The sequence below is a fragment of the Petromyzon marinus genome, chromosome 9 (assembly GCF_048934315.1).
Source record: "Petromyzon marinus isolate PM22_M1 ecotype Great Lakes invasive population chromosome 9, UKy_Petmar_22M1.pri1.0, whole genome shotgun sequence".
In the NCBI taxonomy this organism is placed as follows: Eukaryota; Metazoa; Chordata; class Hyperoartia; order Petromyzontiformes; family Petromyzontidae; genus Petromyzon; species Petromyzon marinus.
Window position 1 is genome coordinate 13,942,885 of NC_133675.1, and position 17,546 is coordinate 13,960,430.

The 17,546-nt window shown below is 51.9% G+C and overlaps 1 protein-coding gene across 2 annotated transcripts in view; it reads right to left on the reverse strand.

Annotated features, from left to right (window-relative positions):
- Positions 1–16,747, reverse strand: part of LOC116940477 (GDNF family receptor alpha-4-like) — a 53,540-nt gene extending 36,793 nt beyond the window's left edge. The window contains exons 1-4 of one of the 2 annotated variants that reach the window (XM_032950358.2): positions 15,290–16,747; positions 12,021–12,443; positions 6,909–6,974; positions 156–492 (exon numbers count right to left, since the gene is read on the reverse strand). In XM_032950358.2, coding sequence (XP_032806249.2) covers positions 156–492; positions 6,909–6,974; positions 12,021–12,443; positions 15,290–15,347 — 884 coding nt within the window. In that variant the 5' untranslated portion in view covers positions 15,348–16,747. The remainder of the gene's footprint in view (positions 1–155; positions 493–6,908; positions 6,975–12,020; positions 12,444–15,289) is intronic. The other variant, XM_032950357.2, reaches the window with a different exon arrangement.
- Positions 16,748–17,546: the final 799 nt, after the last annotated feature.

Below are 17,546 nucleotides of genomic sequence, written 5' to 3' on the forward strand. Positions count from 1 at the left end.
ACTCCCCTTTCCGTTTAGCTTGTTGTCCTTCCCCCGCACCTCCGATGAGCACGGTTGGCTACGTACGCCGCAAAAGAAGTTCAACATACACACATACATACTCGCCATGGGTACCGCACGCACAAACACACACACACGCGACGCGCGTGACTCGCCTGCATATGTAGTTGCTTTTGCACTTGTTGTTGAGGCTCAGGCAGTTGGCCCGTTCGGGCTCCTCGTAGGAGCACGCGGGCACGATGGTCTTCCGCCGTCGCTCGGTGCACGCGAACTCGGCGCACGGGCAGAAGAGCATCCCGTGCGTCGAGTTGGCCGGCACGCGCTCGAAGAACTGCCGCAGGGCCTGGTGGCACTCGCGCCGGCGGCATACGTCCCCCTTGGGGGTGCACGTCTTCACGTACTCGTTCTTGAAGCGCGAGCACGCCTCCTCCAGGTTGCACGCTTTGGCCGCCGCCAGGCACGCGTTGCCCGACGTCGGGACGGCCGGGGGCCCTGCGGCGAGAGTGGTCGCGTCCGTTAGGCCTCGAGGCGGGCGGGCGAGCAGAGCGGCGGTCGCGACGCGCAAAGGTTAGCGCACGCACACGCGCACCTTGGACTTGCAAGCCCAGAGGTGGCCCGGTTCGATTGCACCTCCCAAGCGTGGCGGTTTTGACATTGGCGTGAGTTTTTCATAAATACCTCGCACACCCCCCCCCCCCCCAGCCAGTACCCCGTGCTCCTGTCCACCCAGCAATTGAAATGGGTAAAGCCGCGGTTATTCGCTCGGCAGATCGCGAGCTGTGGGGTAAAATGTGGGTACCTCCAAGACGTGGCCAGCATGAAGTGCAAGGCCACATCCCCTATAGAGGGAACTCTCTAGAGCTCCCTCGAGTGAAAGACCCTTCTGCCAACAGTGGCGTGAGTGAGCAATTTCAGCGCTGCACCTTTACCTTTATGATAAGGTCAAAAAGGTCAAGTCACAGTGGTGCTTATCTCCTGTTTAAAGACCTGTGCCAGGGGAGGAATTACCACATTCCGCTGGTGGAGGCGAGGCTATCCCCAGGGTTACCAATGTTGGCTTCTTACAAGTGGGACTCGTGTTGTTAGCTTTAGTCAAGTTTAGTGGAATGCAAGACTGAATCGACAGTGATCAGGATTCAAACTCATAACCTTCTGATTACCGGATGTGCGCTCGAACCACTGCACTACCGAGTTGCATTGTTGAAATTGAAAGCTCTCCAAATTTTCAAAAAAACAATGCAATTCTAATATAGGCGTGTGGAATGTGCCGATGTAGAAGAGTTCTCACATCATTAGTGTTACAATGTACATTAGCCAAGTTTTTTTATACGGATATTGTACACGTAATAGCAGATACATTTACGTTTAATTTGGAGCATAAAAATTACATGATTTACAGGATTAATGTTCCATCTAATTTGTATTCACATGTGTTATGGACGAAGATATTATTAATGAGTTTGTTTCATGCAAATACGCAATGTTTCAAATGACAGTCTTTCTTCTTTGTGAGGATTCACATTTATTCATGCTCACAAACTTCATCTATATCTCCCATTTTAAAATATGTTTTATTAAGCATTGGATTGTGTTATTGACTTAAGTTGAACCCCATATGTACCCTAAGCACACAGGCAGCCAGCTTCCAGGTAGTAAGTAAATCTGTGTTGTGACTGAGCATTGAGTCTGAATACCTATCAGCAATCATAATGATGGCAATGCAATAGCGACAGTGGCATATTTCAATTATTTATCACAATATAAAAGTTTATTATTCTGCCTTTCAAATGCAACATTAATTCGGAATATCAAAAGCATAATTTCATCCCAGTTGAAGGTGGCACAGTGGTTGGTCTGCTAAGGTCAAGTTGCTAAGGCCAACTTGCCTTAACGTAGTTTACGATTTGGAAAATCTAAAGGTAATTTGTTATATATACACACGGCGGTCAGAACTGCTGTTTATCCATGGCTAAATGAGTTAAAGATATCCTGCTCCCGCACTTCGAGGGTAATTCAGGATGTAAACACCATTTGTTTGATATGACTCCCTTTGAGCTTTCAACCACTCGCATTACAGGTGGCCCAAGGCATCACAGGTGGCCCAACTCATTACAGGTGGCCCAACTCGTTACAGGTGGCCCAACTCGTTATACAGTGAGGGAAAAAGTATTTGATCCCCTGCTGATTTTGTACGTTTGCCCACTGACAAAGAAATGATCAGTCTATAATTTTGATGGTAGGTTTATTTGAACAGTGAGAGACAGAATAACAACAACAAAAATCCAGAAAAACGCATGTCAAAAATATTATGATTTGCATTTGAATGAGGGAAATAAGTATTTGACCCCTCTGCAAAACATGACTTAGTACTTGGTGGCAAAACCCTTGTTGGCAATCACAGAGGTCAGGCGTTTCTTGTAGATGGCAACCAGGTTTGCACACATCTCAGGAGGGATTTTGTCCCACTCCTCTTTGCAGATCTTCTCCAAGTCATTAAGGTTTCGAGGCTGACGTTTGGCAACTCGAACCTTCAGCTCCCTCCACAGATTTTCTATGGGATTAAGGTCTGGAGACTGGCGAGGCCACGTCACGACCTTAATGTGCTTCTTCTTGAGCCACTCCGTTGTTGCCTTGGCCGTGTGTTTTGGGTCATTGCCATGCTGGAATACCCATCCACGACCAATTTTCAATACCCTGGCTGAGGGAAGGAGGTTCTCACCCATGATTTGACGGTACATGGCCCCGTCCATCGTCCCTTTGATGCAGTGAAGTTGTCCTGTCCCCTTAGCAGAAAAACACCCCCAAAGCATGTTTCCACCTCCATGTTTGACGGTGGGAATGGTGTTCTAGGGGTCATAGGCAGCATTCCTCCTCCTCCAAACATGGCGAGTTGAGTTGATGCCAAAGAGCTCCATTTTGGTCTCATCTGACCACAACACTTTCACCCAGTTGTCCTCTGAATCATTCAGATGTTCATTGGCAAACCTCAGACGGGCATGTATATGTGCTTTATTGAGCAGGGGGACCTTGCGGGCGCTGCAGGATTTCAGTCCTTCACGGCGTAGTGTGTTACCAATTATTTTCTTGGTGACTATGGTCCCAGCTGCCTTGAGATCATTGACAAGGCCATCCCGTGTAGTTCTGGGCTGATTCCTCACCGTTCTCATGATCATTGCAACTCCACGAGGTGAGATCTTGCATGGAGCCCCAGGCCGAGGGAGATTGACAGTTATTTTGTGTTTCTTCCATTTGCGAATAATCGCACCAACTGTTATCACCTTCTCACCAAGCTGCTTGGCAATGGTCTTGTAGCCCATTCCAGCCTTGTGTAGGTCTACAATCTTGTCCCTGACATCCTTGGAGAGCTCTTTGATCTTGGCCATGGTGGAGAGTTTGGAATCTGATTCATTGATTAATTGCTTCTGTGAACAGGTGTCTTTTATACAGGTAACAAGCTGAGATTAGGAGCACTCCCTTTAAGAGTGTGCACCTAATCTCAGCTAGCTACCTGTATAAAAGACACCTGGGAGCCAGAAATCTTTCTGATTGAGAAGGGGTCAAATATTTATTTCCCTCATTAAAATGCAAATCAACTTATAACATTTTTGACATGCGTTTTTCTGGATTTTGTTGTTGTTATTCTGTCTCTCACTGTTCAAATAAACCTACCATTAAAATTATAGACTGATCATTTCTTTGTCAGTGGGCAAACGTACAAAATCAGCAGGGGATCAAATACTTTTTCCCTCACTGTAGTGTGGCCCAAATTGTTACAGGTGGTCCAACAACGCGTTACAGGTGGTCCAACAACGCATTACAGGCGGTCCAACAAAGCATTACAGGTAGCCCAAGGCATCACAGGTGGCCCAACTAGTTACAGGTGGCCCAACGCATTACAAGTGGCCCAACTCGTTACAGGTGGCCCAAGGCATCACAGGTGGCCCAACTCGTTACAGGTGGCCCAACGCATTACAAGTGGCCCAACTCGTTACAGGTGGCCCAACGCATTACAAGTGGCCCAACTCGTTATAGGTGGCCCAAGGCATCACAGGTGGCCCAACTCGTTACAGGTGGCCCAACGCATTACAAGTGGCCCAACTCGTTACAGGTGGCCCAACTCGTTATAGGTGGCCCAAGGCATCACAGGTGGCCCAACTCGTAATAGGTGGCCCAACGCATTACAAGTGGCCCAACTCGTTACAGGTGGCCCAACTCGTTATAGGTGGCCCAAGGCATCACAGGTGGCCCAACGCAAGCGCGAACTCGCACTTCCAATTGCAACCAACAGGCGGCTTTGGAATTAGCTGCTAGAAAACGGCTTCCTTGGAGGGGGAATCTGCCAAAGAGGCTGCTGCTTTTGTTGCCTCCTGTATAGATTCGGGGCCCACGTCTGGCTCCACCCGTTCCTTGTCTGTGACACCACACGTCGCAGAAGCTCACTGAGCGCAAGTAATCAAGCTCAGGTGTGTGCTATCGATGTAAATATTAATCTGCAATGTTAATGGATACAAGGGGTGGGGGGGTGGTGTTTGTGTTTTTTTATTCACAGTTGTATATAAATTATTTGATGCGGACGCGGGTGTTAATGGTTAGCGCATAACAGGATTTGCAATTCAGAGGTCTTCGCTTCGATCTCCTGGCGTGGCGGTTTAAACAATGGGGCAAGTTTATTGAATCCACCCCGCCACCGCCTCTGCCCACCTCAGCACCAAAATGTGGAGTACACGACAGTTGTTAGTCAATCGGAAGGTCACGTGGTGTTGTGGGTAAGCTGTGAGTACTCCCACACCCTTATTCCGTGGAAGAGTAGGGCAAATACCCTCTTTAGAGCGGTTCTCTAGGGCCCCCTCTAGTGACAGCCGCAGATGCTACCAGTGGCGTTAGCAAGACATTGCGGGGCTACGTGGAAGCAAGCGGTTACTTGGCTTGAATACGGCAAGAAGTGGTCAAATCGGCATGACGCGCGTGACAGGGTATGCTTGCTTAAAGATATTTCACAATGGTATAATGACATTTTAATACATTAGCATACTACATTTGCTCATTATATCGGTGTGACATTCAGGGAATTTGAAAGTTAAAGTATGCTAAATACTGTATGAACATTTAATTAAATTCTAAGTTGTTGCATAATACAAGCTAAAATGCTGCAACATTTGTGAGAAAAAAAATTGGCAGAGGGTGGGTGGGAAATAAACTTTATGAAAAGGATCAAAATGTTGAACGAATATTTTCCTACGAACACAATTCTTTATAGAACCCCCCTCTCCGCCTTACCCCACCCCTTTAAAAAAGAGAGAGAGAGAGAGAACGGCCAACCCCGTGAAATTCCAACTTCAGCCTGTAATTAAGGACGCGTACGGCCTGCAACGTCGGACTTGGTAACATTTATTGTTGGAGCGTGCCATGATCCTGGCAAAACGTGAATTCCATTTTTTATTTTCTCATGGCGCTGATGTAAAGAACAGATGTGCGCGATGGGTTACGCACGTGCTTGAAATGGAAATTAAGATAAACTTGTTAATCCGTGCGATGCGAGAGAGGTCTTGTACGAGTTACTTGTCCAACTGAAAAAAATGTACTGGGCAATTGTCGATAGCCCTGCTACAAATGTATTTACTGTACAGTTTTCTGATGTGCTCATGTGTCCATATATACTGCAACGTTGTTTTGATGTATACTGTTCATTCTTCTGGGCATCCCAGGGGAATGCCGGTACAATGTACGCTGCGTGGCAGTTTGAAATAATGGCGCACATTTCTTAAAACGCCACCAACCGCCTCTGTTCACCGGGCAGTATAATTGGGTGCACCAAAGTGAACCAACAGGTTGTGTGGGGTAAAGTGTGAGTACTGCAATCCCTTCCAACATGTCTGGTCAGCGTGGAAGAGTAGGACAAAATACCCTCGAGAGGTGCTTTCTGGAGGCTCTCTCGAGTGAAGGCTCCATCCGACAGCAGTGGCATGAGCGGGCTATTGCAGGGCTGCGCCTTTACCCTTTTAGGAGTCTCGTTTAGGTCAGGGGTCGAGTCAGCCCTTCATACCCCTGTGGAGTTGATGAAGTGAGTACCACTTTGTGGGAAGTCAACAGTGGTCGTAACGTGGGAAACACTGGTCCCTGTCATTGGAATGTGGAATTTCACAATTGTGTCAGTGCTGTTAATACGAAATTAGCATTGCTCAGAAACCACATTTGAGCTATTCGGTTAATACCGGAGTGAGTGATGGACTGATGTAAATTCTAATGGTGTTCTACAAGGGATATAATGTAAACGTAGAAAAAAGGTATACAGTCGAAGTTTCTGTTAATCAGTAGAACATTAAAAAGCAAAATATTTTGATTTTGAGCCCCTTTTAAAATTCTGGGATCAACCTATATATTTTTTATTACATTATGTTGTTATTGAGCCTGGGCCAATGCATTGCATTTGGAGGTTTTGGATTCTGAATCCAGGCACGACTGCAGATGTCCCCAGGTAGTCGTGCGATGAATCCGACGCCAAAGAGGCCAGAAGGCAGTCAAGAGCCGCTGCTTCAAGTTGCACGCAAGCAGTGGAACGCATTCGGGACGCCATCTACCCAGGAGATGGGGTTGAAGAGGAAACCACGTGTGCAGGTGCACTGTCACATTGGAGGAGCGTGCACGATGGCAACAGCTTGGGAAGTAAGCATTCATCCAGTAGTGTATTGACCACGGATGATGATGATGATGTTGATGATGGGCTAAGCTCACATTTTGTTAATTAGCACTGTGCTCATATGCCGCACTATCGCATCTGTGTGTCACCGTGCTTACATTAAGGCCAGATATCTTATCTATTAAAGGGCCGTTTGTATGCGATTGCGAGTTTTGGACCGAGTCCACCCTTTTCTGCGGGTGGGGGGGGGGGGGTCCCTCTCAGTGCTCACCTGCCGCGAGTGCCTGCAGCCGGTACGTGACGGGCTCGTAAGGGGAGCTTCCGTAGATGTGATCACCTGCCAACAACAACAACAAAAAACAACGTACGAGGAGATTGCAACACCCTTGGCGACTGAAATTAATTCGGCGCAAACAAAGCAACACGCGCTCGGTACAAAGCAACACGCGCTCGGCAAGCATCGTCCCCCCCCCCCCCCCCCTTGCCGCTGCTGGCAAACAGCCAGAAGCTAGACTCGGGGACACAACACACACACACAAACAATTTCATACATCAACGTTGAGCGTCGGCACACCATGTGTGGCAATACGGAACCCGTGCCATAGAAACGTGGCGTTTTTTGAAGCACTCGCTCGGCACCGCGGAACGAACGCGTCATCGGGGAGAGAAATACCGAATATGTTACATGTTGACTTTTATGATGATATCGCTCCGTATGTGAGTGCTCGCGTGCGTGTGTCTCTGTGTGTGTGTCTCACGGCCAACACCGGTGACGATTATCTGTACCGGTCCTGGGTCTCCCCCTAGGTCGACTCAGCCTCAAATGAGTAACTGGTGCGATGTGAAAAAAAAACGCTACTAAGGAGACAAAGGCGGCCGTGCGTGTGCCGTGCCGACCTGCATAGGTGTTCGCTAACAGCACTTGCCCCTACAGTCTGTTAAGGCTATACGGGGGGTCTTTGTCTTTGTTGTCTGTGTATGTGTGGTGGCGCAGCGGAGCGGTGGCACAGTGGTTAGCGCACTGCACGACTCAACCCAGTTCCGATTCTTGGCCACGGCTAACATCAGTGGCGAGTGATATCTGACCAATTGAATGCCTCCCCCCTAGGTCAATTTCAGCCTTTAAACAGTACCAAGTGCGGCGTGTAAACATGAGCACTGGGGAGACAAAGGCGGCCGGTGCTTAGGGCTGGGAAAACCATCTCCTCGTGCGTCGTTTTGCCCTTAATAGGGGGGCTCGCCTACAAACACTTAGTGTGGCACTGGCACCACCTCCCGCCCCACCGAACAAGGCTATGTCGGCTAACATAAGATGGCACGGCACGGCCAGGCAGAAATCCAAAACGTTCGTTACAGGAGTTGTTGCAGCCCGGGGGGGGGGCGCATTGCAAAGCGATGGCAAATGGCCTCGTGTGACATCACACCCCACCCCCTTGATGCGGGGGGCTCGCTTTATGCCTGGGGCTCATTTTCAAAAAAAGCCTCCACCATCAAAGACAAAGATCCCCCGTATAGCCTGTACAGGCTGTTAACGAGTACCTATGAAGGCTGGAACGGCACACGAGGGGGTGGGTGGCCAACACCACGCCCGACCGCCTTTGTCTCCCCAGTGGCGATGTTTACACACCGCACCAGGCACTCATTTGAGGCTGAGTCGACCTAGGGGAGGCCCAGGACCGGTTCAGATAATCGTCACCGGTGTTGGCCGTTGAGCGGGAATCGAACTCGGGTCGGCAGGTTCGTAGCACAGCAGCGTAGCGCTAACCACTACACCCACCGCTCCCCACCACCACCACCAACCCCCACCCACCCACTCGCTCGCGAGGACCCGAGTGACTGTCTGACGACGCAGGAACACGCAGTGAAGGTCGTCGGCACGTGTCCCTTGGGCACGCGGGACACAGGCGGTGGGGGCAGGGTGGTCACTTATCATCACCTGCCACCAGACATTGCCAGTGGCCTTTGTTTTCAAAATATGTATTTGGTAGGGCATTGTTAATAGGTCACATTTTAAGTTATTGATTTTTCACCAACAACGTATCCCGCGCTCCTCCCCAGTAGTCACATCCCTCAATCGTCACCACCACCACCACCACCACAAGGGTGTTCCGCGATTCCTGCGTAGCAGTAAAGCATATTCACTTTTACGAGTTGTACCTTACAAAGTAATTGGGTCCATTATTTTATTTGGGCGGCTTCTCTCCCTTTCAATGGCCATGTATAGGGTTCACGCCTCGCATGCCCTGGTTAATCATCGCCGCTACGCGGGCTAATATTTTATCATCGCATCTGCGAGCCAACGTCGCGAGAGCGATTTGAGTTCCCTGACCTTACCCAAGCGTAAAAAAAAAAATCCACATTATGCACAGCCCTCGATGAATAACGAGCGTCCGAATGCTACAGGCGCAATGCAGGTGCAATAATAAATCCAAGGCACTTATGTTGAACTTCTTTCGCACCGTACGTAGCCAACCGTAATAATCGGAGGCGCGGGGGAAGGACAACAACAAAACAGCAGGGGTCCGAGCCATGATCAATCGAAACACCGGCGGGGCGCGTGTAATATGAATGTTGATTTGCAGCACCTTGCTCTCGAATGCGGAATGGGTTTTCGCCACTGCAGCGAGTGGCCCACGAATGTAGCTCATTTATTCTTGAATGCACCATAAGGGGACATTCTGGCGTTTCAAAGCTGTCACATGTTTCCAAGTTGTCACAGTTTCTCCACTCCGGAGGACCGAAAAAAGTATTGGAATTTCCTTTGAAACAAAAAAAAGTCCACAGATAATGCAATCTAAAGAGACGGTCGCGTCATGGATCTGTGAGTGGTGGTGGTTATGGCATGGGGAGGGCTTAATCCAGCAGTGGATTGATCATGGCCACTGCTACTGCTGCCATTGATGCTGACGATTACACTAATCCTGCAGCGTGCGTCTCCCCGTTTGTGAATTGTGAAGGCGCTCGCCCTCTCGACGATCACAACTGCCCCAAACGCAGACAATTAGGGGAGTGACCAATGCACACACGAGGGAGGACACTGGAGCTGCACGTTACACGTGGCGCGGGGGGGGGGGGGGTGCTGAGCCAGGGCCAGTGCGCTTTGCAATTACACCACAATTAGTTGAAAAGGAAATGTGACAATCGCCTCCGAGGCCGTGGCGCATGATGCGCATGTCGTCGTTCGCAGGGCGTGGGGGGGAGAGAGAGCGAGCGAGCGAGAGAGGCCACATTCATCAGCCAGCGCGTATCGTCATCACGCAACCAACCCTCCCTCCCTCCCCGTGCCTTTCAATAAAGCTCAATAACAAAGACAAGCAAATGTAAAGAAGTGAGCGGCGTGCCGACCGCGTTGTTGACACCGTTTTCTGTGGGGTCGTGCGGGCCGCGCGCGTGCATCACGGTGGAGTTTGCAGGGCTCCGGGGAGCCACCGACGAGCGCGAGATGGACTGGACGCGCCTGAGCGAATGACCGCCGCGTATCCCAGTATTATTGGACGTGGGTCATTAATTGTGGCAAACCTCGGGACTGTTATGCATGCACGTGACCAACAGTGCCGTTGCATTATCGCCGCTTCCACGCTGATTGGCGGAGGGCCCTACGGTTAATGTTCCGGTGCGGCAGGGGTAAGAGGTGCGAGCGAGACACACACGGATGAGAAATGCGCCGTGAAACGGGACACATCGACGCAGTGATTCCATTTGGATGCTATAATGAAGACACTGCGAATGAATTACAAAGACAAAGACCCCCCCCCCACCCCGTATAGCCTTAACAGACTGCTGGGCCAAGTGCTGTTAGCGAGTAGCACCCTATGAAGACCCCGAGGGGTTTGTGGATGACCAGCAATCACGACCGACCGCCTTTGTCTCCCTCGTGACGACGTTTAGACATCGCATCAGGTACTCATCTGAGGCTTAGTCAACCTCGCGGACGCCGAGGAACGTTTGAGATAATCATTTGAGATAATCGCTTGAGATAATCGTTTGAGATAATCGCTTGAGATAATCGCTTGAGAGCGAGGTTCGAACTCAGGTAGCCGCGTTAGTGGCGCAGCGCGCTAACCGCTACGCTACCGCTCCCAACTGAGGAATGAATCACGGGACAGCATGCACGGCACTCACTCACTCGCTGGCCTCCGCGCGTGTACTTGCACGCGGACCGACACGACTGGTTTTGCCATTAGTAAGGAACCCCTGGAGCGGTGTCGTGGTGGTTCGCCGGCTGTCGCTCTGAACTAAGCGTGACCTCGGTTTCATTCCTCGGCCACGGCAAACAAATCCCTGCTTTCATCCGTACCCAACAATTCACCAAACCCGCAATGGCCAGCGTGCTGAAGTATGTCCTGGTTTTGCCACTAATTCCTTTGTCAAGCGTTTTGCTTCCTCCCACACAGCTTAAAGGACGCGACCTGGGCTTGGCTGTCTTCACTCCAACGCTGTCCTCATGACAGCACGGTCCCTTCACCTGATGAAGGCCACTTGTGTTGAGGCCGAAACGTCGTGATTTTTGTTATTTTATTTTTACCTACGTGACTTTACCGAATAGAACCAAAGAGTATGTCCAAACAGCCCCTCTCCCACGACCGACAAGGCATGACGAAGCCTTCATCCAGCAGCGGAGAGATCAAGGGCTCTAGGAGGGAATCCCCTCGACTGCAGGAGGCGCGCGCGCGACACGTGACGGCTGTTCGCCCAGGTCTCTTCAGGCGGCGAGACCCCAAGTCAACAGGGCGGATTGCCACAAATCTAAATATAATGAGAACACATCACGAATAACGAATCTCTTTACATCTCTGAGCGTATGTCTCAGGCGTCGCTTTGAAGAAGTCGTGGTAGTTAAAAAAAAAGGAATGGAGCACCGTTGATATGAGTCGACATTCTCCCCAAGGTGTCCTTGAAAAAGAAAGAGTGCCATAATTGTGCGCAGTTTGAACACACACAGAAGGATAAAGATTCCCCGTATGGTCGTTCACAGACTGTTGGGGCAAGTGATGTTAGCGAGCACCTATGAAGGCCGGAATGGCACAAAGGGGTTGGGTGATCAGCACCACACCCGGCCGCCTTTGTCTCCCTCGTGGCGATGTTTACGCATCCATCACACCGGGTACTCATTTGAGGCTGAGTCGACCCAGAGGAGACCCAGGAGCGGCTCGGATAATCGTCACCGGTGTTGGCCGTAGGCGCGGGAATCGAATTCTGCTCTCCGGGTTCGTAGCGCAGCGTAGCGCTAACCACTACACTACCGCTCCCCCCGCACTTAGAGAGACACACGCAGACACACGCCACACAGCAGCACCCACGCAGCCACGCGCGCGCGTCTCTCTCGCTCTCTCTCTCTCCGCGCACGCTGGTGGTGGTGGGGAGCCGCCGCGCCATCCCCCACCTTGCACGAATCCCTGATGGATGCTCCAGTAGATGCGCAGGCAGTGCTTCTCTTTCTTCATCCCACGGCGGCAGCGGCAATCGGAGAGGGGCCCCGCTTGCAGCGCCTCGGCCGCGCTCACGCACTCGTTGCGCGCGTCGGGACCCAGCAGCATCTCGCCGCTGCCCGCCAGGCACTGTCGCAGCGTGCGCAGCGTGCTGCTGCACTTGAGGTCGGCGGTGCACAGCTCGTTGCCCTTGACGCAGTCGACCCGAGGGGTCGTGTGGACCGCCGAGGCCGCGGCGTGGCTGGCCCCGCGCAGGGCGGGCAGGGCCCCCGCGGCGGTCTTCACCGCCGCGGCCCCGACGCCGACGCCGCCGCCGCCGCCGCCGCCAGATGCTCTCCAGGCGGTCGCGGCAGAGCCAGACGCGGCGAAGTAGCTGTCTGTGAACGGGTGTGAGTGTGTGAGTGAGTGTGTGTGAGTGAGTGTGAGTGTGTGTGAGTGAGTGTGTGTGAGTGAGTGTATGTGAGTGAGTGAGTGCGTGTGAGTGTGTGTGAGTGAGTGTGTGAGTGAGTGTGTGTATGTGAGTGAGTGTGTGAGTGAGTGCGTGTGAGTGTGTGAGTGAGTGTGTGAGCGAGTGTGAGTGTGTGTGAGCGAGTGTGAGTGAGTGCGTGTGAGTGTGTGAGTGAGTGCGTGTGAGTGCGTGTGAGTGTGTGAGTGAGTGTGTGTGAGTGTGTGCGTGTGAGTGTGTGAGTGCGTGTGAGTGTGTGTGAGTGTGTGAGTGCGTGTGTGTGAGTTATTGTGTGAGTGCGTGTGAGTGTGTGAGTGAGTGTGTGTGAGTGCGTGTGTTTGTGTGAGTGCGTTTGAGTGTGTCAGTGCGTGCGTGTGAGTGAGTGTGTGTGAGTGCGTGTGAGTGTGTGTGAGTGTGTGAGTGTGTGTGTGAGTGCGTGTGAGAGTGAGTGTGTGTGAGTGTGTGTGTGAGTGCGTGTGAGTGTGTGTGAGTGTGTGAGTGAGTGTGTGAGTGAGTGAGTGTGTGAGTGAGTGTGTGAGTGAGTGTGTGTGAGTGTGTGTGTGAGTGTGTGAGTGAGTGTGTGAGTGTGTGTGTGTGAGTGCGTGTGAGTATGTGTGAGTGTGTGAGTGAGTGTGTGTGTGAGTGTGTGAGTGAGTGCGTGTGAGTGTGTGAGTGTGAGTGTGTGAGTGTGTGTGTGAGTGCGTGTGAGTGTGTGTGAGTGTGTGAGTGAGTGTGTGAGTGTGTGTGAGTGTGTGAGTATGTGTGTGAGTGCGTGTGAGTGTGTGTGAGTGCGTGTGAGTGTGTGAGTGAGTGTGTGTGAGCGTTTGAGTGAGTGTGTGTGTGAGTGTGTGTGAGTGAGTGTGTGTGGAGCGGTAAGCGTAGCGGTTAGTGGCGCTGCGCGACGAACACGACTTCAATTCCCGCTCACGGCCGACTTTGGTGACGAATATGTGAACCGGTCGTGGGCTTTCGCCTAGGTCGACTCAGCCTCAAATGAGTACCTGGTGTGATGGGTAAACAAAAATCGCCACTGGGGAGACAAAGGCGGCCGGGCGTGGTGCTGGCCACCCACCCCTTCGTGTGCCGTGACCCCTTCATAGGTGCTCGCTAACAGCACTTGCCTCAGCCGTCTGTTTAGGCTATACGGGGGATCTTTGTCCCTGTAGTAGTTAGTGGCGCTGCATTAAGAACCTGGTCACCAGAGTTAAACACCCGCACACGGCCAACATGACGAATATCTCAATCGGTCCTTGGTCTGCACCTGATCGACTCAGCCTTAAGCTTAGTGCGGTGCATAAACGTCGTCGCTGGGGAGACAAAGACGGCCCGGTGCGATTCTGGCCTCACCACCCCTCTCGTAAGCCGGGATCGGCCTTAAATAGGTGCCCGCTGACATCACTTGTCCAAACGGGTCCGTTAAGGCTGTAAATTGTCGGCCTTAATTACTGAACTTGCTCACCATCATCAGCTGCACGTGGTACTTGAATCTGTACAGGGCCTCTCCCAGGTCCACTCAGCCTTCGATGAGTGCCGGGTGCGCTTAGGCGGCAGCGGCAGCAGCATCACTGGGGGACCATGGAGGTTGGCCGCGGAATCTGAACACATCGCGTCGCCTGTTGCGATGTTGCGAGCCAAAATAGGTGCTCGCTATCAACAGCCTCGGTCGGGCCCTTTAGCGCGCCCGTTGCATTTTCGTCGAGCGCATGTCAAGGATCCGCCGATGGGTCGCCACGGGGGAAGATGTGCTGTCCCCATGGCGCGGGTTGCTTTTTCTCGCCGGCCGTCTGAGCTTTGCGTTAAATACATCAGCGGGTAATTTAGACACGAAGCCAATTGTCTAACGAGCTGCACAATAGCGCCACTTGCTCGTGCAATTAGCGATTCCAATCACGGGAGTGTTTTCGGAGAGGCATTTCCTATACCTCTTCCGCTAAAAGTGTCCCCCCCCCTGCTGCGTTGCGCATGCATTTGTGTGGTCGAGTGACATCGGTGCGCTTCCCGTAGATGCATTCACACGGCTTCAAAGCCGTCGTCGAGTATCCTTGATCCTACCGCTTCTTTTTACGGTTTGGGTTTAAAAGCCATATCTCACGACGAGTTCATGAATAAAACATTCTGCGATGGAAAACTGGTGGAAGAAAGAAAAAAAAATACCCACCCCCATCACGATCTTACAAGCAAAGCAAAGGCTTTGTCAGGGCAGCATTGCCCCCCTAAAACACCGGGTTACCATTCTACACGCACATCGCATGCGTGGAGAATGGTAGCCCGGTGTCCCCCTTCCTCCGCCCGAGAAGCTGCTGCTGCTGCTGTTGCTGCTCTCTCTTTCTCTGTGAGTGTGGCACCGATGATAGGCGCAACAGAGGTTTTGCGGGTGAGATCCACTTCTGTCAAAGCCGTGTTTGTTTATTTGTAGACACTCTACTAGGCCGGCGTGTGTGTGTGTGTGCGTGCGTGTGCTTGAACACCTTTTTCTTATTATTTTAATATACGTATTTTTAAAAACTCGTTTAAAAATAGAAACACGCGCATAATTCTGCTACAGTCCACTGTTGTATGTGCCACGTAGCACGCTCCCTTTAAGCTAAGTAAACGTTTGCTGACTAACATCTAAAAAAAATACGACATTAATTTACAAGGAAATCGCGTTCTTTGGACCGGCGATTCACGTTCACCATCATGCGAACCCAATCTATGGGGCATCATCGACATCGGTCAAGGGCCAAGAGGCGCGAACTTTACGGTGACTGCGAGTGTTGTGCATCGCTCGTCGCTCACCTGCCAGAGGAAGAGTGGCTCCGAGCACGACTATGGCGATGGCGCAAATGAAATCCATCTTCTCGCAGGTGGAGGAGGAGGAGGCAGCTGAGAAGGCGCGCTCACGGTCAGGTCCCAGTTTTGCGAAGAGCTCAAAGTAATTTTAGTGGCTGCAAATGGACGTCGGCCCCTTTTCGTTAATTCCAGCGCTGTGGTGAACGGCGAGGAGCACAGCGAGGACGCAACTCAGTGCTGGGCTGACGCTGCGCCTGCAGCCGTCCATGGTCCGTTTGGGGGCCCCCTCCGCGCTCCTCCAGCCTCTCCGACGCGCGATGCGTCCGGCGACTCTCCCTTCCCTGCGATTCTCGTCTTCCTTCAACGGGGGCTTAACGTTCCTCCTTTATCACTCTCTCTCTCCTCTCTCTCTTTCTCTGTCACTTTACCCCCGTTCTCACTTGTCTGCGGCTGCTGCTGCTGCTGCTGGCGCTGTTGTGTTTGTCTTGCTGCCCTGCTCCTTACACTTTGCGCCGTGTTCTAATGACGCATTCGGCGCGACCAGAAGAGCGCGCATGAACAACGAATTGCGCTCTTCTGCCGAGAGATCCAGGAGAGACAGACAAGAGGCAATGAGAGATGGAAGAGAGTACGGAGAGGGAGAGAGAGAGAGAGAGGGCGGAGAGAGGAAACGCGCTTTCAGCACCCGTCAGTGTTGGGGTCCGCGGATCAATGAGGAGCTTGACGGTTTCGGGGTTTGCCTCCCCACACCACCTCCTGCTCCTCCTCCACTCCCCTCTCGCTCCGTCACAACAGACGCAGGCAGCAGTAGCGGCAGCAGCAGTAGCAGGCGCTATGCGCAAAGCGGCGAGTGCGGGCTCACTGCTGCTGTTGTTACAGCGCCAGTCCCGGCGCTGCGCTCAGCAGCTCCACGTTATCCGTCGCCCGAAGAAGTCGCGGTTGTAGAATGAAAAGATAAAGGGAATTAAAAAAAAAAGATTTCCCGAGCTCGCTCACACACGTTCGTCCCTGGGCACTCTGTAGGACAGGCGCACGTAACACGCGGGCCAATTATTAGCTCCTAAAAATAAAAAAACGCACATAGCCACCCGGCGCGTGAACACACGCTCCATCATTACGCGATGGTGTGTGTAAGGAAGCGCATTAATTGCGTGAATTAAGGACAGCAAAGTTGAGCCATCCGAAGAGAGAGAGAGCGAGAGGAATTAACAGCGCCCAGCGTGTGCGCATTTTCAGTTTACAATCCCGCGTCGCCTCTGTAAGCAAGCTATCAAATTAAAACAAAACTCGGGGTTAAATAACAGAGAGCACGCCTTATTATCGTTGTTTTCCCTTTACGAGCAGACGCGCCGTGCGCCACGCAGAGAGTTTCCAACAAAGAGCCGTCACCGTGCCCGTGCGGTGCCGGATTGGCTTTGGGTTGAGTCCGTCTCGCTTCGGCTGCAGTGCCCGAGGCGTGGGGGCGTGTGGGGCTGTGGTTGTGGTGGTTGTTGTGGTGGGTGGGGGGGATGTGGGGACGGAGGAAGCTCGGAACTTGGGAGCGAGTTTAAAAGACACCAATGTCATTTCGTGTGAAACGGCATCGCAGGCACGCAGCAGCAGCAGCAGCAACAACAACAATGATTTTGGGGTCAAAGGCAAATGGATCTAGCTGGGAAATAATCGTGCTGGTAAAAGGGGGTTGGTGATGGGGGCGGGGGGGGAGAGTTGTTCGAGAACATGTAAGTCTTAATGCGTCGACGTGTGATCGGATACTCGAACAAATACGAATCTAAGAGTCTTGACACACGAGGCTGCGAAAGCGATCGTCCGTGGTGTAATGCGCGAACTTATGATCTTTTTTTGTAAAAAAAAAAATCTCACGTGAGTTTGTTGCGGTGCTTAAAACGGTCACACGCGTCACGTTGTAATGTGGCCATTGACGTCAGCGCGATGCGCATTTTGCCCCACCACAACATCCGAACCACGTAATTAGTTGAGCACTGAAAGCCGCAGTCAGTGAGAGGTAATTACCACGGGGGGGGGGGGGGGGCGGGAGGGTTCGCCTTCTCCAGTGGAAATTCCCACGTTCGAGTCTAGATCGAGATCCGGCCCCAACCCCTCCGTCTTTCCTCCGCTACAAGTGACTGATTGTCTTGGCCTGGGAGAAAGCGTCTTTCATTGAGCTCCCTTCGCCACGTCGTCCTCGGCATTCTCACTGTTGCCTTTCGGATTATTGTCATGCAACAAAGCTAAGGAGGCAATACCTCCTCCCTTCTCAGCC